At 45.2% G+C, this 21,802-nt stretch overlaps 1 protein-coding gene across 5 annotated transcripts in view; it reads right to left on the bottom strand.

Moving 5' to 3' along the window:
* The window catches only part of CAMK1G (calcium/calmodulin dependent protein kinase IG), a 30,704-nt gene extending 9,128 nt beyond the window's left edge, over nt 1-21,576 (bottom strand). The window contains exons 1-6 of one of the 5 annotated variants that reach the window (XM_008059987.1): nt 21,480-21,540; nt 20,515-20,756; nt 13,881-13,975; nt 10,092-10,212; nt 4,347-4,475; nt 1,011-1,085 (exon numbers count right to left, since the gene is read on the bottom strand). In XM_008059987.1, coding sequence (XP_008058178.1) covers nt 1,011-1,085; nt 4,347-4,475; nt 10,092-10,183 — 296 coding nt within the window. In that variant the 5' untranslated portion in view covers nt 10,184-10,212; nt 13,881-13,975; nt 20,515-20,756; nt 21,480-21,540. Of the gene's footprint in view, nt 1-1,010; nt 1,086-4,346; nt 4,476-10,091; nt 10,213-13,880; nt 13,976-20,514; nt 20,757-21,321 lie in introns of all 5 variants that reach the window. The other 4 variants (XM_008059985.1, XM_008059988.1, XM_008059986.1 and 1 more) reach the window with 4 other exon arrangements.
* Nucleotides 21,577-21,802: the final 226 nt, after the last annotated feature.

Genomic DNA, 21,802 nt, shown 5'->3' with positions numbered 1-21,802 from the left:
GCCATATGGTCCCTGGTCACTTGTTAGTATTGCTTGGGACCCTTCCCACTTCACTCTTTGCCTACTAACCACTCTTTACTGGACCTCAGGTGAGCCCAGGAATTAATTAATCAACTGTGTAAACCTGAGTTTGCTCATTAAACTTTCTAAGGAATTAGCCCATCAGCCAAAAACTACATTGTGTTTGGCCACGCGGAGATTGTACAGTGGTGTGTGTGTGTACAAATGTGTGTATGTACACGTTATAAACAGATGTGTCTTTAAGACCAAGGCTATGCCCTCAGGGACACTGACCAACCTCTATAGCAGTTGTATCAGGCAGTATTTTTATTTGGATATGACAGTAATGCAGAGACCTTGCTAATACAGCAAAGTTTCTGTCCTACTGATGGATGTACATAATCACAGTCTGTTTTAAACTTTTAGTGGCTCCTTTTGAGAAAGTCTTTCTTTATACTGAAATCTGTCTACCTCTGGCTTTTATTCTTACAGTAATCTTACCCTGGAGTGATATTAAAACATTTACTCTTCAATTTGGTGGACATGGACTGGTCAAAATGAACTCAAGGGCCTTGAGAGTCAACTAGTCCAATTCTCCTTGTTATGAAGAGGGTTCTGGTGACTCCTTGTCATGCCTGGTGTTACTCCTTCAGTTGCTGCATTGTGGGGTGGTCCAGAAAGTCCTGGGGAGGGGAGGGGTGGTAGGGGAGTATGGATGGGTTGGGGTTTCAGCTATTTGCTAACTGGTAGGACATACTGTAATAACTGGTAAGGCTGCACTGGTGCACACCAGCTCAATAAGCAGCCCATCAAAAATCAAGTTTATCCCTTGGTCCATACAGAACATGTCTACTTCCAGAGGTATACTGAGCCTAAAAGGATTCTTAGCATTCAGAGCCTCTTAAATGAATTCTTGATTTTGTCTTTGTATTCATCCTTCCCTCACCACCGACCAGGCCTCCCAGACCCTACCAGTTGTCTGTGGAAGAAATGGGTCACCTTTCACTTACAGCTGCATGACCAGGTAGTAGTGAGTAGTGCTCTCATAGATGTCCTCCAGGGTCACAATATTTTCATGCTTGATCCTGGGGGAAAAGTTAAGTGTATGATGAAATGTATGTGGTTCAGGTTGTCCAGAAAAGGGTGCAGACCCAGCCCAACAGTTTCTGTTGGAGGCATTTGATGGCAACGTTTAAGAAGATCTGGTTCTTGCAAAGCCTTCAAAGTAAGTAGGTTGTCACAAAGTAATCCCAGAGAAAAGATTCCCAGGGAGGTGTTCCATCAATATTTACTGAATGAGTAATTGACCATCCTTCCTCCAGGGAACAAACATTTTCTTGTTACTCCAGAAATCTCTTTAAGCTTTACCAAGAGAGATAAGTTAAGAGAGCTGAAGAAGGATAGGAAGTACCCAACACTAGGTTATTCTAAAAATAGGTATTCAAATCTTCAGAAATATCACATGAAGAAAGTACAGGCTGAGTATTTCTTATCTTAGACCAGAAGTGTTTCAAATTTCAGATTTTTTTCAAATGTTGGTATATTTGCATACACATAATGAGAAATCTTGGGGATGAGACCCAAGTCTAAACATGAAATTCATTTATGTCTCATATACACCTCATGCACAGTCTGAAGCTAATTTTATACAATGTTTTAAATAATCTTGTTCATGAAACAGTTTTGACTGCATTTTAACTGTGACCTGTCACATGAGGTCAGCTGTGGGATTTTTCACTTGTGGTATCATGTCAGTGCTAAAAAAAAAAAAAAGTTTCAGATTTGGAAGCATTTTGGATTTTGGATTAGGCTTGCTTGACCTGTATACAACAGGAAGGATTTAGGTGAGCTGAGACCTGTATACAACAGGAAGGATTTAGGTGAACTGAGCTTCCTCCTGGGTAATAGAGCCTTCTCTGTCTCATAGAGGAAGTATTGAAAAAATTATTATTTCTGGATATTGTGAGAAGCAGGGCAGATGCTACTTTGGGGGTCAGTTCTGTAGGTTGCCCTACATCAATGATTCTCAACCATGGACTATTTCGCCCCTCAGGAAACATTTGGTAATCTACAGACATTTTTGATTATCATGACTGGGGCGGGGGAGGTGCTAGTGGCATCTAGTGGGGAGAGGCAGAAATGCTGCTAAACATCCCAAAATGCACAAGATAGTCCCCAACACAACAAAGAATTATCTGATCCAAACTGTTAGTAGCATTGTAGTGGAGAAACTCGGCCCTAGATTACTGTTTTCTGGGATTACTGAGGCAAGCAGAATAATCAAATTAGCTAAGGGACTTGGCTTGCCAGGCAGCAATTCTGTGTATGCCTGGAGAGGAGGAAATTCCCTAGGAAGTTTACTCCTGGCTGTGCAGCATGGGAATTAAGAACTTCGACTCAGAGCCAGTCGGGCCTAGGCTCAGATCTGGCTCAGGCAATTAGGTAACTTCAGCTGGCTTCTTCAAATTTTCTAAGCCTTACTTTCCTTGTCTGAAAAGTATATGTCTCTTATAGAGTTATATCAGGATAATGCATAAGCTTACTACAGTGCCTGGGGAATAGTAAACACATAACAATAGCTATATTCTCTAAGATAGCTTTAAAAATACAGACTAGTTGCAGTGGTAGATTCAACTACAAACTGACAATGCTAACATTAATTTATCAATTATTCATTCACTGAGCAAAGATTTTTTGAACAGCTATGCTGTTGATACAACATAATAAGAAAGACCATAGTGTCCTTGCTCTCAATGAGGTGGCAGTCTTTCTCTGCCCTAGTCTTCCTGGGACTCAGACCTATGTCTCTAGCATTTTACCAGACACCTCCTTGTTGAGATAGGTGGAAACCTATATTTGGTATGTTCCAACCAATTTCTCTCTGTTACTTTTAAGTCTACACATCTCATTGCTCTCTATCTCAAACAGTGATGTGCTGTCCACTTAATTACTCAATCTCAGGGTCATTTTTAATACTGTTGTCTTCTATACTTTTACCAGTCAAACCCAACCCAATCACTTTCCTCTTTGACATATCTCTTGTATCCAGTCTTTTTGCCTGCACATGATCTTGCCATTACTTTTGCTTGTATTCTCATCCCATACTAGATTATTGTGAAAATCTTATGACTGGCTTCTCATCATCTAGGTTGGTATCTTCCAATCCATCCATGCCTAAAGAGGGATAGAACCAGGACAGGTGTGGTGGTTCATGTCTGTAATTCCAGCACTTTGGGAGGCCAAGGCAGGAGGATTGCTTGAGGCTAGGAGTTCCAGACCAGCCTGGGTACCATAGCAAGACCCTATTTCTACAAAACAATTTTTGAAGAGGGATAGACCCAAAATACTAATCTGACCATGTGATTCCTCCTTTGATGTCTTCTCTTTGCCCACAGAATAAAGGCAGCATTTATTATCATGGCATCTGAGATCCTTTATAATCAGGTCTCATTTCACTGGTTTAGTTTTATCTCTTGTCATTTAATGGTACTCACTGTAAATTCAGGGACTTCCAATACTCAGTCTTTCCTAATAACCCTTGTACTTCCATGATTCTACATTAAAGTTTATGCTACTCTCAGCTTGAATTCCCTTTCTGCACTGCCTTTCTTGCCCCTCAAAAATTCTACTCATTCATCAAGGTCTTTCTTCTTTGAAATTGTACTTAATAACTCATATTTATAAAAACTCACACATAGGCAAAATGAATCTCTATCTCCTTCAGACTCTGCCTTCCACTAATGTGACTCACATCTGATGGGATTAGAGTTTGTTATGGGCATCTCTGTTTCTACCTGGAAGATGTGAGTTCCTGAGGGCAAGGAATTTTGTCTGCCTCAACCCTGTGGTCCTGATCCTGTGTTCATGTTTCTAACTGACTTTTGGTACACTGTAGGGGCTTCACAAAGTTTTGTTGTCAGAGTTTTACTGTAAACATTTGATGATTTGTTAGTGTAGCCTCATCATGATGGTTAGGGGTGCTGAACCTACATTTGCTTGGGTATAAATTGAGGTTAATTTCCAAATCTTAAGCTGCCTCCTTATTTATTCTTCCTGATGTTGGTTCTCAGTTGATTTTTCTTCCTTTGAGCTAATTACTCTCTAGCCTGTGTACACAAACCAGCTCTGCCACCAGTGGGTTCACTAATCAATTTGCTGCCTCCCCCAAAAAAAACATCAGCCAGGACAGCTGTCTGACTAAACTTAGCTAATTGACCAAACTGACAACCCATCAACTCAATCAAAGGGAGCATTGCCTTTGGGTGCAGAAATCCCACCCCCATCCTTCTTGAAGGTAATTTGGGAAGGAAATGTTGTAATCCCAGCCAACTTTAAGATCCACTCACTTTTTCAACACAGCAATCTCATTCTCTAGGCTGCTGTCTCGGAAGGCAGGTGACTTCTTGATGCACTTCAGGGCAAAGAGCTTCCCAGTCATCCTTTGCTTCACCAGGAAAACTTCTGAAAAAGCTCCTCTGAGGAGAAGAACCAAGAAGTAAAACTTAGTACTGCTGGTTAGAAGCAAAGCAAAAGGGTGGAGAACAGAAAATGTGGCTGATAATTAGTCTCCATTGACATGTGGGTCCTGCTGCGCTGTGTTGACCGCAGGGACAATCTGACCTACCAGTGTGTTCTCTTCTTCATAGATAATGTGAGAAGAAAAAGATCCCACGACAGATCAGGGACTAGGAAGGTGCTATTTTCTGGTTCTGTAATTGGGAAGAACTCCTGGAGACAGAAATTCTGCTTGGGTCATGGAGAGATTTCTCCACTTGGCAAGACCATGAAAAAGAGACCACTACAGGGTCAGTTCATATCACTTCCAATGTGGCACAGTATGGTACACTGGAGCGACAGCTGGAAGTAGCACATGGGACAGGGCTCAGACACAGTGAGAGAGAAAAAACTTCTGTATCAGTTTTAGATGGTAGTAATCATCCTAACCCAATTACCAGAGGACAGAGGGGCTGCACACCCTCTCATTCATTCAGTAGGATCTGCAAGGACAAAAGACAGAACCCAGACTCTGAGGTAGGCTCTGAAGACAGAGCAGAGGGAATCCAATGAGAACACGGGGTAGGATTCCAAATTATACACTTTTTGGTTTGAAGGGGATCCTCTGGAGATTAGGCCATCAGAACAGCTGTTAAGCTAGGGGCAGACACTGAAGCCTGATGGTCCATGTTAAAATCTCAGCTGTTTAGGTGGTTTAGGTGACAGGACACTTAACTTCCATATACCCAGTTTCCTCTTCTGCAAAATGGGAGTATTGGTAGTATCTGATTCTTAAAATTGTTTAGAAGATTAAATGAGCTAATATATGAAAGTGCTTAAACGTGCTTCTGACATCTATCAAAACCAAATGTGTTAGTTACTATTATCATTAACATTATTATTTGAATACCATTATGGAGAATACCTAGTAGTACAAGAGGAGAGAGAATCTCAGTGAGGAAACAGCTGAACCCTCATCTCCCCTACCATCTGGGTCTTCTAGAATTAAGTTCTAATAGCAGTCAAGCTTTTGAAAGGAATTAAAACATCTGCATTAGAAAATACTCAGCGGGGCCAGGCTTGGTGGCTCAGCCTGTAATCCCAGCGCTTTGGGAGACCGAGGTGAGTGGATTGCCTGAGTCCATGGGTTCGAGACCCGCCCGGGCAACTTGGTGAGACCTCATCTCTACAATAAATAAAAAAAATTAGCCAGGTGTGGTAGTGCACGCCTGTAGTTCCGGGTACTCAGAAGGCTGAGGCAGAAGGGTCACCGGAGGCCAGCAGGTCGAGGCTGCGATGGCTGGGAGAGTACCACTGCATTCCAGTCTGGGTGATGGAGTGAGACTCCAACTCAAAAAAAAAAAAAAAAAAAGAAAAGAAAAGAAAATACTCAGTGGACCGGTTGTGGTGGCTCAAGCCTATAATTCCAGCACATTGGGAGGCCGAGGTGAGAGGATTGCCTGAGCACACAGGTTTGAGACCAGCCCGGGCAACTTGGTGAGACCTCGTCTCTACAATAAATCAAGAAATTAACCAGGCTTGGTGGCACATGCCTGTAGTTCTAGCTACTCAGGAGGCTAAGGTGTGAGGATTGCTTCAGCCCACCAGGTTGAGGTTGCGATGGCCATGAGTGTGCCACTGCACTTCAGCCTGGGTGACAGAGTGAGACTCTGACTCAAAAAAAAAAAAAAGAAAAGAAAAGAAAATAGTGTTTCTTGTGTTGGAATTTCCTGTTCCCCCAGCTGCACTTGGAACTGAGTTAATCAGAGCCTTGCGAGTTTGCTCTGTTCATCCATTCATTTACTCATCCCTTCAACCAAGATTTATTGAGTATCTACTAAGTCTTAGACATTGGAAATAAAAAGGTAAATGTTTCCAATCTTAGGGAGCCTGTAGATCAGTGAGGAATACTGACAAGTAAGCAATTAGCATTGGATTTGAAAAATGCTATCAGGCATTCAATGAATGCTTGTTGAACTGATGAAATCTTTCTGTCAGGCACTGAGATGAGTATGCGTCTAGTTTATAACCCAGTATGAGAGACAGACACATATAGATAACAATGATGTATTATGAGACCACAGAAAGCAGACACTTAAGACAGGGCCTCTGCTATGTTTGAGCAGGCTGTGTGTACTTCACAACTCCAGCTAATGCCAGTCCCCTTGGAGCCATTGTGCCTGTACATATAATAATTATGACAACATCCTCCCCCGATCCCGGCAGATAGCAGGCTATGAAAAGGACACCTTTTATCCTAATTTGTACACGTAATCATTTGGGATATCTGAGAAGCACATATTACATGGCCTCCTAACTTAAGAATACATTGAGTTCAGTTTTAAGGGATGAATGAGTAAACCCAGTAAAAAAAAAGAGTTCAAAATGATGGGCCGGGCTCGGTGGCTCAGCCTGTAATCCCAGCACTTTGGGAGGCCGAGGTGAATGGATTGCCTGGCCTGGGGGTTCGAGACCAGCCTGGGCAACTTGGTGAGACCTCATCTCTACAATAAAATAAAAAATAACCACGCGTGGTAGCGCTCATCTATAGTTCTGGCTACTTGGAAGGCTAAGGTGGAAGGATCGCCGAAGCCCAGCAGGTCGATGCTGGGGTGGCCGTGAGTGTGCGTGCCACTGCACTCCAGCCTGGGTGAAGGAGTGAGACTCCAACTCAAAAAAAGAAAAGAAGAGAAAAGAAAATGAGTGGTGAGGAAGCATGGTAAAAGCATGGAAGTGAGGGACTACAGATAGCGGGTGGTATCTGTAGTGCAGCCCCACCTGTGAAGTGTGAGGCAGGGAATAGTGGGAAGTGGATGTGGGTGGGTATCAGGTCCTACACACAGGCTGAATATGGAAAATTCACAACAAATATTTGTTGAATGGATGGCTGGGCCAGAAGTCCCGACTAGGATTCGTTGTATGTTCTATTCATTTTAGGCCCCACTTTCCTAGTATGTAAAATGAGGGAGTTGGAACATATACCCTTAAAGAGTCCTTCCAGCTGTGACATATTAGGATCCACCATCAGAGTTTTTTCCTTTTTCCTGGACTGCACCTGTATGGCCACCTGATTTCAAAATTGACACCTATCCCGGGCCCTCTTTTGAAACAGAATTAAATTAGGGCCTTCAGTTTACCCAGCCCTGAGGGTAGTGTGTGCACTGCACTGTAAGTAAATGGCACCTCCTAGAATCATGCAATGTTATGGCAATTTGAAATGCAGTTATTGTTCGTCTGTCTCAGGCTAAAGCAGTTCTATACTTTGTGTGGGTTGGAGGGGGTGTATATTGTGGGTGCAGGTGAAGGGAATTAGAGGGATTAATTGTAGCATCTGCTGGGATGGGGAGCAGAGAACTAGTTTTGAGCAGCCAAGGTTGCATGGGTCAGAAGGCAAAACTGGTTCTTCAGAGCCAGGAGTGCTTGTTGTAACAGAACTTGGCTGCATTTCTTGCTCTGAAAAGCTCTCCATTCTTGCTGGGAGTCTGAATGGTGGAGGAGGTGGGAGGAAACCAAGGAGAAACTTTTCTCCCCGGGCAGTGAAAGGAGGAGGCCTGGGACTTGGGTGATGCTTCCTTTACTATGGACTATCTCTGCAGTTTATGGCTGTCCTTGGATCCTGGAATGGTGGATAGTGTCTGCATGAGTTTTACAAAAGGCTATTCTCCCTGGTGCATTGTTTCAGAGGAGCTGAGGGTGGGAGAAAAGAGGCCTTTGACATAGGATCCTGGTGAATCCTGGTTCAGGGGGGTCTGCTTCCCACAACTGCTCCTCTCTCAACCGTACCTCACTGTGGTCATTCTACAGCCTGGGGGTATGTCTCCTTCTTGAGCACCACCGAAGTGACTTCTCCTTAGCTTTTGCTCAGTCCTAACTACTGCAACAGCTGTGACTTGTTCCCTGTCCTTCTGCTCGGCCCAAATCAGTGTCAGGCTGAATACAATAGGACCCCCAGGAGCACTCAAAATAAAGATTCCTGGCTGCTGGCATCTGTCTCCCCAAATTCCAGGTTAGTAGGTCTGAGACCAGGAATTTTTAAAAAATTACCTAGGTTCAAAAGATATTAAGGAACTATTATTCATTTTCTTGAGTGTGACAGTGATATTGTGGATATATAAGAAAATACCTGTATTCTTAAGAGATGCAGATAAAGGATTCAGAAGTGACGTGTCATGGTGTTTGCAACTTGTTTACAAATAGTTCAATGAAAAGTGTGTATGTGTGTAAAATATACACTGAATTTTGTGGTGGCTCTTGGTGTTTATTGTGCTACTATTTCATCTTTTCCTTATGTCTAAGCATTTTCACAGTAAAAAGTTGGAGGATAAGATCTCCAGATGACTCCAAGATGTTCCTCTAGGTTAGAAGCTGCTGCTGTTGACTTCATTGAGCTCCAAGAGGGCAGGTGTGTCTGTCTTCTGAGTCCTACGCACAAGTCTAGCTGATCATGAATAAGCTCTTATCAATTTGGGCTTTCTTCTCTCCTCCTCCCTGGATTTTTTGGATACTAAGCAAGTCATTTCTGATTCACTTGTGGGCCCTGTTCTCTCTCTCCTGCCAAAACCCCCTCTCTAGCCACCCTTGTCTTGGCAAAGGCCCTTGATGGAGGGCCAACACTCTCATGACCAGCATACTGCTGGGATCATTCTGCGTGTGCAGAGCCTGGCAACCTGCCTGTGCTGGGAGGGCCCAGAGGTCTCTTCTCCATCTATAGCAACAGTGTGGGCAGCAGTCATTGCCTGAGGTCATTGCCTCCTAGCCAGGGCAGAGTGGAGCAGAATTGGCTCAAGAGAAAGCTTGCCCGGATGGACAGCCCACAACCACTTCTCACTGCCCCGGTCCAATTAGCCCAGACTAATTAGCTAACCAGCTGGGGTTCTGAGGTGGTGGGAGCTGGTGGCCTGGAGCTGCTGCCAGCCTGCGTCAGAGACTGCAACCTCCTGGGGGAGAGGCCGGACTAAGTGGAGAGTCAGCCTCAGACAAGCTGTCTCTGGTCTGCCAGCCGAGTAATCATCATCAAGGGGCAGGCATAAACATGAGCAGGCTGGCAGGAGCTTGGACTACAGCACAGCAGAAGCACTTGCATATGGAGGAAAAAGGATGGTGCGGAGAGCTGATTCAGGTGGGTGTAACCTATCAGTTCTCTGGGCCTCAAAAGTCCCTTTTCTTTCACCTACAGCAGAAGATAGGGTTGGCCTGCTGAGGAAGGAGGCTCAGAAAGTTCTAAAGTCACTAAGCCCCCAGAAGAACTCCCAACTCTCATGTCCTGTGACCAAGGCAAGAACCCACAAGTTGTCACAGATTTGAAAGTAGAGTGAGGGTCACTATAAGTAAGAAGAAGGTAAAATCTGGGAGAAACCGGCTGTTATTCCTTGAAGGCTCTGGTGTATTAAATCCTCGGCATTACCCCAAGGTTCTTTTCTCCCATTCCACCCATCACCCCTCAGGCCATACAGTCCTCCCCAGGTCCCATAGAGTCATTGAAATTAAGTCACAGCTGCCTCCATTCATTTCACCTGTTACTGCTAGCTGAGAACAACTCTTCCAACCCTCCACAGCAGGCAGCCCAGCCCACCAGGGCTCACAGCCCCAGGACTTACGATCCCAGCACTTCCATGAAGATGAAGGTTTTCCGGATGTTGGTGGTCTGTTTCTTCCAGGAACTGCAGTCATCTTCTTCCTTTCGACCCATCTCCTCCAGAGTTGAAGCTTCTGGGGAAGCTTTGTTGGAGGAAGGAGGAGAGGGAGAAAGAAAAAGGTCTGGTCAGTTACTTTCTCAAGGAAGATTAAAAAAAAGCTTGCAAAATAATCTAAAATACTCACATCTCGTATGAGATGACCGGAAGGAAGGATTAGGAGCAAACTTAAATAATTGGCAAAAATAAGACTATCTTCTCACTTGCTTTTTAAAATTACTACAAGAAACTTATTGAATGTTTATTATATGTTCACATAAGGGCAATAGTGCACACATGTGTAGATTTACATGGGAACATCTGCTTTGAGGGGATCTGAGCAGAGTGGAGGCATTTCTTGTGTTACCCAAATGATGGCCAAGGTGTTTATTCAGACACAGAGTCAGCCAGACTTCCTTTCTAATATCACAGCTCTGCTATCTCTCCCAATTTTTCTCACTACAACCTCTCTCCCATCTGTTAACCCATCTGAGGTTAAATGAATGAGTGTTAAATGAATAAGCGTTGTGTTTTCTTTGTCACTCTTACATTTATCTCAGGCCTGGGCAAATAATTCTACACTAAAATTCAGATAACTTTCTACTAGAGTTTTGGAGTTGCCATATTCATTCAACCGTCAACAAGTATTTATTTGGCACTCATGGTGTGCAAAGTGCTGGGTGCATGCTGATGGACAACATAAATGATGGTCCTGCCTTCATGGGACTGCCAGTCTAAAGGAGACAGCAATGGTCAAGTAAAGTCACATGTGTATGGTTTTAAAAAGTGTATGGGGAAAACTATGAAAAAACAAAACCCAGGCTTGTGATGGAGACAAAGAGGAAGAGCCTTCTTCAGAGAAAGGTCAGGGCAGGCCTTTTGAGCAGGTCATATTTCAGCTGAGACTGGAAGTCTGTGAAGGAAACAACCAAGCAAGAGTATGTGACAGAGCTTCATGGCAGAAGGAATAGAACACCAAAGCTCAAAGGAAGGAAAGAGTGTGGTGTGCTTCAGACCCTGAAGAGACAGCGGGGCTGCAGCAGAGTGAACTCTGCATGGCTGGAAAAAGACAGGCAGGGGGCAGACCTTACAAGGCATTAGACTCTGTTGGAGACATTGGGTTTTCTTCTAAGCGAGACAGGAAGACATGAAAGATTTTTAGCAGGGGAGTTAAATTACACCATTTATGTTTTAAAGAGCTCACTCTAGTTGCTCTGTGGAGAAAGGAATGTAGGGGACAAGAGCTGAAGCATGGATAATTGGTAGGGGACAGAAGTCTCAGAGAGAGAGAGAGGATGGTGGCTTGGACTATGGTAAGAATTAAGGCGAGAATGGATAGACCTGGGATGTATTCTTGGAGTCCAACTATCTATAGGACTAAGTGATGGGTTGTACTGTGGTAGGAGTGTCTAGGAAGACTCCCACATTTCTGGCAGGAATATTTGGGGATGCCCTTACAGAGACTGTGAATACCTGAGAGAAACATGTAGTTGAGGGGAATCTTTGTTCCTTTGGATATTTCACTCTAACTACTTCCTATGACAGCTGGATGGCAGGACTACTGGGTATCTGGAGTGATGGATGAGACATCATTTCTGCCACCACTTTCTATCTCATTCTCCTTGGACTTGATGCAGAAGTAGAAAAATAGGTCTATGGCTGTCCCCTTTGGGCAATGCCCTTTCTTCCTCACTAAACAAAACAAAAACAAAAAAACTACCAGTAGATTCCATGGCATTTTCTAATAGCCTTAGAACAACAACAAAAAATGTTTGTACTTCTACAATTTAGCATTAGGTGAAAGCATAGTTTTGGAGGTCAACCTGGGTTCAAATCCTATCTCTGCTAGTTACTAATTAAATGGCCTTAGGCAAGTTACTATCTCTTTGAGTCTATTTCCTCATCTGTAAATGGAGACAAAACCTCTTGTTGTGAAAGTTAAATGAAATAGTACATATATATTCATTGCCTCACACGTGTTAAGCAATTGTAACAGATATAATATTTTAGAGACATGGATTAATGTATTTCATTCCTGGTAATTCGCATCTGGAGAGCTCATGTGATAAAATAGTTTCCATGGAATAGAGGGAAACCTCTTCTGCCATTAAGACACCTATGTAGCTTAGAGCCCTGAGGTTAAGAAGAATGTGAGACAAGTGAGACCCTTGACAGAGGGGAAGAGGATGTGAAAGGATGGACACTTCTGATCCAACTGGATCCTGGGAAGGAAATGGGGAGACAGATAGTGTAGTCATCAGAGCATAGATCTTTGCTTTCAGCTTCTTATAGAGCATCCATCAAGGAATGGCGAGACTGGTGACATGGATGAGTGGGTTTCCCAGGACCCTGTTAGTGAAAGGCTGTAAGCCTAGGAGGAACTCTGCCTGAAACTGTACCTAACAGAGCAGTGTAGAGACATGGGGAGGCCTTGAGGGAGGAGGTGAGTCTGAGACAATGTTGCATGATATGCAGGAATTCCAGAAGTTCTCCAGGGCCTGTGGGGAATTGAAGCCAGTTTGTATCATGAAAATTCCCTGAGCACATCTCTTCCCAACCCCACATCTTGTGGCATCATGCTGATAGCTTGAAATCGACCAGGGTGGGAGTATTTATACCAGGGAAAGTGCCAAGTGCTACAGTCAAAGCTCCTTCCTCACTCCACCTCTCTTGGTCCCAAGACCTGTTGTTAAACATTTACCAGTTCATCATGACTCACAGTCCCGTGAGGGGATGTAGAGCTGCTATAAGGCCAGCCAACTGGGATTAGGAAGAAGAGACGACTATGACCAGGGTTTCTCAGGTAGAAGCAAACAGCTAGGATAAAGGCCATTAGTGGAATATGTTAGCTTGATCCCTTGGGCCACATGGGACCAGTCATACCTCAGAGCTCATGGGTCAGCTTCTGATGAGATCCAGAAAACTGTGGGATCCAGGGTCCCAGATTAATCTGAGGCTCCTTTCTCTCATACCCATAAAGTCAAGTAAATACCTTATAACATAAAATGCCAACAGAGCAGGAAAAGAAAAGACTATCTTAATTCTGTGTGTTTTCCTGAAAGAGACAGGAGCAGCTAAGTGAGAATCCTTAAACCTAAAGAGATGGCTATGCTACAATGGACAAGTTCAAATTTAAAGTTTTCCATATCCCTTCTTGCTGTCTGGTGTGGTGGGAGCTCATGAGAAAGATTTATTAGAAATAAGGAAACTGCATTTTAGTATAGCATGTAAGTTCGCAACATAGCTATATGACAGAGGCTATTTATTACTTTAAAAATACATGTGAGAAATCTTAAGAATTTTTTAGCATTTGATTCAGCTGAATATACGTCTTGTTGCCTGTGTTTGTGTCTTCAGACCCATTTGTTGATTTGCTCCTTCTGTCAGGGTGGTAGCACAGAGGGGCCACAGCAGTTCAGCATGCAGACACTGGCCATATAAGGACTTGCCAGTAACAGTGGGCTGATATTTGACTTCCAGGGCACAGTCTACAAGGCAGAGACAAATGGACCCGACTGGTAGAGATTGCTTTCAGGAGGATGAAATATTAGAGTAGGGGGATGTCCTTGCCCAGATGCCATTCTACAGACACTGAGCCCCAAACTAGCAACTTCTACTTATCAGGATACTTTGGAATACATGAACTCTCACTCTACCAGGCAGCCACAAGGGAAATGGGTAACTTTAAATTTGAACTTGTTCATTATCACATACCAGTTTCTTCAGGTTAAAGAGTTTAATTGGGTTGACCCCATCTTCAGAGGCATCAAATTGCTTCTTGCTGTTTAGACACACCGCTGCTTAGAAGTCTTGAATGTACAGGACGAGGGCAAAGGGTTGGACATTTAAAAGAGCAAAATCAACAGAGTCAGTTTGTATGTCTCCTTCTGTCTCTCTCCCCCATCCCCACCCCTGCCATAGAACAACAGTTGCAGAAGCCGCTTTTCCAGGTAAGGAGCCAATCAAGAGCCATCTTTCCGGTTCTGGGACCATGAACTGAGTGTCCATCACTCCCCCTTCTGGAGCCCTGCGGAATAACGGCCTGCTCTCCAGGAGGCTTCACCACCTCATTAGCAGATCTGTACTCGCTGTTCCTTCTTTCCCATCTCTCTTAAATAGCTTTAAAAACATAGTATTCTTAGCTGAAGCTAGGCTATAAGAAAACATCTTTCCCGCCCACCCCTCCTCCCATACACTGAATCCTAACAATTTAGTTCTATCTTCATTGCAATGTGGAAAACTCAGGGGCCCAGATCGGAAACCCCCACACTTTCAGCTCTTCTTTCTCACCCTTCTGTGACTTCAGAGGAATCTCCCCAAGGCCCCCATTCCCTATGTGGTGGAGGTCCAAGAAGCGGGATCTGAAAGGGGCACCCATGTTCCTTCCATTTCTGCATCCTGCTTCTTTCTGCTCTAGTCCTCCCCCTCTTCTCTTGACTTCTGTAATCTAGGCCTTTTCAGAGGAAAAGAAAACAAATTCTGAGAAGCTTGAAGTTCCAATATTGCTCTCATTTGTTTCCAAAGTACTCCCCGCCTCTCACTCTATTTCTGGCAACAACTTCCACTGGGTTTCAAAGCTCAGGAGCAGCCACTACAGATTTCTCTGAGATTTAGGGCTGATTTCACATCGGTAGCCCAGGAGACACCACGGATGTTGGCTTTCATAGTTGGTTCAGGCTCCTCCCCCTCAACAGAACAAGACTGTCAAGAATATTCTGCAAAAATGACTTTTGGCAAAAAAAAAAAAAAGTCTTATTCACGGGGTCATTTTTGATTTGTGAAAGTAACACTCCTTCATTTAACATGCATTTGTTAATTTATTAAGTACCTTGTGTATACCCCTTAGACTAGAGGCATTTCTATGATATGAGCCTGGCCTTGAAAGTGCTTACAATCAAGTTAGAGAGACCAAATATAGGCATATAAATAAACAGCTAAAAATACATGGCAGTCTGCTTAAAGACAGGGACCATGTGCTACTCATCTTCGAATCTTTAGTACCTACTACTCAGTCTGACACTCACTAAAGGTCCAACCCATGTTTGACAAATGAGTTAATGAGGAAGAGCCCTGGGGTGTAGATAGACTAAGTAGGGTTTTGCAGAGGAGATGGACTTAAGATGGGTATGGATGAGTGGGTGGATGTATTCTTTATATGACTCCAGAGACCTGAGCCATGGGGAGGGACAGCAGGAGGGCCCCCCTGTCTATAGTCCTTGAAGTGAGACTGTGGCCATGGCACAGCAGGAAGAGAGGGAAGAATGACCAATAGAAGGCTGACTCAGCTTGGCTTCACATCATCATCACCTCAGGGCCGACTATGTAGTGTCGGTGGTGGGATCTGCATCCTGGTAACAGAACTTCACTGGGACACTGGAAGAGACCTTTCTACCTGGAGTCTGTCCATCCCCTACCCAAAGTTACTGTCTCTCAGGTAAGCTGATATGACCTATGACAATCCAAATGTATCCTGGTTATTTGTTTCAGGTCAATATCCCAACTAGGAAGCAACTCCATACAAAGACCTTGTCTCTCTTGGTGTCTTCCTTGGGTCTAGTGTAGTGACTGGCTCCTAGTTAGTGCTTCATTGTAATTTTTTAAAAATGATATTCCTGGCCTCTTGGGGGAAAATTTTGCAACTGAGGAGGAGACTACAGTGGAGAAAGTTCTTCCTAAAGGGCAGGCAGTACAGCCTTGAGGTGGATGCTACCTCCGAGTACAGCCTTTTTGTGTTTCTGGGGACAGACTATGTGATCCCTGGTGGCAACCAGCCTGGCTATTTATGAGGTGCTGATAAGAGATGCTTGAGGCATTAGCCCAGGAGGCACGCGTCCCCACATGCTTCTTCCATGCAACTTTTCTGTCCTTCCTCTTTCTCAGACTCCACTAGGTCACAGGAGCAGCACTAACCCCAGACAGAATTCTCAGGCAGATGAGATATGTCTGCAGTGGGCTCCACATTGTCATCATATACCCCAGAAGTGCCAGGTTATCTGTTGACCCCACAGTGCTTGGACCCTTTCTCTGGACATTCATTCCTGCTCTCTTGTCCCATGTGACTGCCTCAAAAAGTTTTGAGCCGGGTTTGGTGGCTCAGCCTGTTATCCCAGCATTTTGGGAGGCCAAGGTGCATGGATTGTCTGAGCCTGTGGGTTTGAGATCAGCCTGGGCAACTTGGTGAGACAAGGTCTCTACAATAAATTTTTTAAAAAATTAGCCAGTTGTGGTAGTGCATGCTTGTAGTTCTAGCTACTTGGAAGGCTGAAGTGGAAGGATCACTGGAGCCCAGCAGGTCGACACTGGGGTGGCCATGAGTGTGCCACAGCACTCCGGTCTGGGTGACAGAGTGAACTCCAACTCAAAAAAAAAAAAAAAGCTTCCTATTTGAGTCACAGTCATTTAGGGCCCTGCTCTTGAGGTGCTTATTAAATGAATCAGCTGGTTTAATAGCTTAAGATTTACCCTCCTAATAAAACATTCCAGCGTCTTGGGAGCATCACACTGTAATCCAAAGGCATCCAATCCAGTCCAGTCCAGTTCAGTCCAATCCAATCTAATCTGGCCCAATCCAATTCAATCCAATCATGTATGTATAATGCAGGAACAACAATATTGTTCCTGAACTGGTCATGGACAAACCAAAGGAGAGGACAGGAAAAGAGAGAATCTTCAAGTAGGACCTCTGTAGTCTTAGACCCACAGATAATGGCTCTCAATTCTACCAATAGGAAGAGCCATCCTCATTTGGTGATCTCACTTGGGGCTTCTGTGCAAGGAGGTGTGAATCATTCTGGGGTATAGTGACCAGGCCTCAGAACCTTTCAGAACTTGCCTGGCTATTTTACTGACCTCACAGGAATCAGTGCACCCTAACTGCATTAGAGTCTCTCTTTCCACTCTCTTCCAGTCTTTGGGAACATGACTCAGAAAAGCCTGTGGGCCTTGGGAGGGAGGTTATCAGTTGGATCATCTTTAATAAGAATGTGCTCTCTGCCTCCAGGCTGGGGCACATGAAATCATGGAAATACATATAGCACTTGGCCTCAAAGGGGTAAAAAGTTAAAACTGGGAAGTTTTCTTGCCCAGGCCCCACAATTTCCTACACTCTGGCCCATACTGGACTTCATGTTATCCTCTGGATTGAAAGAACACTAGAAAGAACCCACGCTCTGGCTCTAGTCTGGACTTGACATCCAGGAGCTGTGCAGCCCTTGGGAGATCACCATGTATCTCTGAGTTTCCATTTTTCTCCTTAGTGAAGAGAGGAGACTGAATTAAATTCAGGTTCCCTGAAATTTACTTTTCAGAATATTTGTCCCAGGAGATGCTCTGTGAGCAAGGTGGATTTGCTGCTCACCTCCGGCTACCTTCTTGGAGATTCATGATTCACTTTAGCTTATTAAAGACTCTGAGGACTATTAAAGACATGGGCATAATGCAATTTAATCTGGCGTCTCCCAAATTTAATCTATGGTGAAACTCTTTTCTTTTGTCATACCTATTAGCATCCAGGAGATCTGGGGTTTCCATACTTTGGAAAATGTGGGCTAGGTCAGCTTAATGCTTTGCAATCCTTCATTATTAGAGAAATACATGAAACTTTCAGCAGTCGCTGCCATCAGTCACAGTCCTCCTCTCCTCTCGGTGTCACAGACAAATGGCTGGGTCTGTGTAGCTGTGAGAAACTCATTTCCAGTTCATGAGTTGCAATCCAAGTGGCTTATCAGTTTGCCAAAGAATTCTCAGGCAGATGAGATTTGCTTGCAGTGGGCTCCACATTGTCATCATATACCCCAGAAGCACCAGGTTATCTGTTGACCCCACAGTGCTTGGACCCTCTCTTTGGACCCTCACTCCTGCTCCCTTGTCCCACGTGACCTCCTCAAAAAGTTTTGAGCCGGGTTTGGTGGCTCAGCCTGTAATCCCGGCACTTTGGGAGGCCAAGGTGAGTGGATTGTCCAGGCCGTGCACCCTAAAGGGAGACTTGTGGCTGGAGAGAAACTCCAAGGATCATCCATTCCACCCTCCAGCCCTTCTGCATGCTGTATTTCAGAGGCCAACTCTGCATGCCAATTTCTGTTCACAAAATGACTGAGGAAGAAGGTTTTTTCAGCTGCTGTCTGCAGTTTCTTTAAGGTGCAAACTCATATTTAAGTTTAACCAAGACACTCCTGCTGTAGTGACAAGCCAGGATTCGTGTGTTGCTTAAGGTTTATTGTGTACTTCTCACAGAGGACATGAAGAGCATTCTCTGGGGCTTCATTCGGTGACTGAGAGGTCAATACACAGGGTTCACTGGAGGGAGCAGGATGCACTCATTCTTAATGTGCTCCAAACAACATTGGGCCTCAGTTTCCCCATTTGCTGAATGGGAATAATGACCCCTGCTCTATTTCTCAGCATTCCTTTGGAGGCCTAATGCTTCAGTGGGCGTGGAAGCAGATTGCAACTTCCAAAGTGCCATGTAGTGGGCCCACATTATAGGCACATGTTTGTGATACCAAGCGGGAGGAAAGAGAAGAGGAAATAAGCATTTAAATGGGAGTAAGCACAGGACAGGAGACACAAATTTGCCATTCTGTCAGCTGGTCCCAGCTCCCATCTGCCTTTCACAGTGTGAGCATCTCATCTCCCTGTGACTCTAAAGTGTTTAAAGATATATCGGTTTTCATATATCATGGCCCTGAGTGCAAGCCAATGACTTCATCTGAGACTCAACCAAGGAAACAAGGAACTTTCGTAGCACTGAAGGAAACAATGCCTGTGTTGGGTTTCTCCATATCAGGCCTCCACAGGGTACCTTTCTAAGGTGTTTTCAAGGGGAATGCTGACTGTGTCACATGCCTCCTTTAAGCATAACTCCCATGCCAGAGGTGCCTCCTTTGAACAAGAGCAGGGTTCTTTACTATTGAACATCCCAGCCAGGCACTCTATTGTGGCTCCTGGAAGGCAAGAGGAAGAATCTCTACCCTATGAGGGAGGGAGTGCAGAAGGAAGGACAGGCTGAACTCTGGAAGGCTTTGCCAAGAAGCTCTGAGTTACCAGCCTTCCCTCCGAGGACATGGGGTTGACAATCATGGACAATTCCTGAGGGCCCTGGCCCTGCTGGCTTGCTCTCTTGCCAGCAGCCTCTCCCGCCCAGCCCCAGCCCCCTCGCCATTGACCGCAGCGGCGCGCCTGCAGTTGTAGCGCCAGGCACGCAGCCTGTTTGCAGACTCAGCCGCTCCCCCTCATTCATGCTGCAGCTCATTCACTCGCCGGCTTTGGCAGGCTGCGGCTGGGAGCCGTCACTCGCACGTACTGGTGTGGCAATTTATTTCTGGCCATGTGTGCGTGTGTATGGGGGAAAGGGAGTGAGGGAGGCACCTTCCTCTTTAAGGGGGACGCTTTTCCCTTCTCCCAGATCACATCGTATTTGCTGCCTTGGTGGGGCACTGCACTAGGTGCTTTGCATGTTGTTGCATTGTTTAATGCCTCACTACCACCTTTCAAGGTAGCTCTCATTTTATAACTGAGGTACTGATGGGTAGAAATGTTCAGAAAAATGTCCAAAATCAGATAGTGAATGGTCAAGTTGGGCTGGATTCCAATACTGGTCTCCTTGTCACTATACCACATAACCTGTTGCCTCTTTCCTAGAGGCGGCTGCTGGGATATCTCTCACCTCCCCCTTTATCCTTATGATGCAGTCATGCAGTCCTAACACTTCACCTGATCCCCTGCCCTCCACCCAGAACACATGGCTTGGCTCGTCTGGGAAAGGCAGAGTCCCTGAAGCACTCAGATTTCTCATCATTGAGGCTGGGGTCACCATGTCTATTGCCTGAGCTCCTCTTGGCTCTAGCTCAAACCTTTTCTTCTCTAATTTCAGGCTTCTTTCCCAATGTTTTGCCCCATTTTCTAAAGAGTTCTCTTAATAAACACACACACAAACACACACACACACACACACACACACACACCCCATAGCTATCTGTAGCATCATGGAAAGGTCACTGAATTTATCAGAAGATCTGGGTTCAAATGCCACCACCTTCAAATGAATACTACTAGTACACAGTTTTGCAACCCCAGGCAAATGATATAACTTCTTTGAGCTTCAGTGGTCTCATCTACACTCAGAGGGAAATAATACATACCCCACCATCTGATGGGACTGTCCTAAGGATAATTAATTAAAAGCAAGTTATAAACTGTAAAGTGTGGTCCCCATATCAGGTATTACTAAGCACTTTGTGTTATGGCCTGTTTTAGAGGTGGGTCTCATCTTTGGTTCTGATTAAGCTTGGGTCAGAAGACATGGCAGGGGCCTGGTTCTGTCTCTGATCTGGAAAAGATCATCTCTTACCTAAGACGGAACCTGCTTGACTCTCTTGACCCTTCTCAGAGATTTTCCTCATGATCAATTCACCTGGCTCCAGAGCGAGAGGCTGACCAGCTGAGCACTGCAGCCAGACCAGCGTGAGCCCTGGCAGCCACCTCCGGGAGCCTCAGGGTTAACGCGTGTGCGTCAAAGTTACGTGGAGAGAAGGGGCCACGGTGCAGATGGGGGTGGTGGTGGTGAATCCAGAACTCCTTCCTTACCTAGAACTAAAGTAGGGAAGTTTAAAGGCAGAAGGGAGGTGAATGCGCCCCTGGGGAAGGTGAAGGAGATGTCTTGTGACTGACAGCGACAGCAGCTGTGTCCTGCATCTTAAGGCAGCCAGGGACAAGGAGCCTGTCCACAGACCCTGCCAGGAGCGACTGAGGCTGATCCTCCTTCTTTGGGTTTGCGGAGCCACAGGCTGTTTACAAATCTCTGTTTTGCTTACTGGTTTCTCTAACCCTCCCAACAACCCAGACAGGTGGGCCGAGCAGGCATTACCCGATCTGACAGATGGGGTCAGACAGGTGAAGAGCTGAAGGCTGAGCAGGAAAAAGGGGTGCAAGTGAGTTGGAGGTACCGACACCCGCAAGTGGAAGGGGTCCCTCCCAGGCACGGAGCCCGGAGGCTCCTCTCTAGAATGCAGGTGTTGCTGGAGGGGGCATACAAAGATATTTGGTTCCTTTTTCCCTGCCCAGAAGGTTCCCACTTCAGCCAGCCCAGGAGTGATGGTCGGAAGGCTCCCTCCTGGACCCCTACTCGGACTGATTTTCCACTGCAGCTGCAACTTACCCTTGATTCCACAAGAATCAGGGAAGACTGGAACTGGGGCTGAAATAAATGCCCAAGTCGCTCACAAAGTGGCTCTCCACACCCACTCTCTAGGTGCTGCATGCCTCCCACCAAGCAAGGAAACCCCTAAGCCAAGAACAGTAGCAGGTTCATCTTACCCAGGGACTCGGAAGAATCGTGCTCTGGGGCTGCCACTCCAGCTCCTACAGGTCTGTGAGGATTAGCTGCTTCAGTGCTTTAACAATAAACCCAATTAAAGGGGAGGAATGCAGGGGTTTTCTTTCCCAGGACCGTAACCAGGCAGCCTTAAAGGGGAGTAAAAGTAGCTAGGGTGGCTTGCCTGTCTCCTTCCTCTTCTCAGCTCAGCTTTCTGTCCCTCCCAGTAAGCAGTAACGAGCCTGATCCAGAAAAATGCTTGTGTGAAGGGCTTCTTTTATGCATGGGGTATGTCTGTGTGTGTGTGTGTGTGTGTGTGTGTGTG

Source organism: Carlito syrichta, unplaced genomic scaffold (genome assembly GCF_000164805.1).
Source record: "Carlito syrichta isolate Samal-C Ts95f unplaced genomic scaffold, Tarsius_syrichta-2.0.1 Scaffold304470, whole genome shotgun sequence".
NCBI classification, from domain to species: domain Eukaryota; kingdom Metazoa; phylum Chordata; class Mammalia; order Primates; family Tarsiidae; genus Carlito; species Carlito syrichta.
The sequence above is the reverse complement of the archived record's forward strand: the minus strand, read 5'-3'. Positions and strand labels throughout refer to the sequence as shown.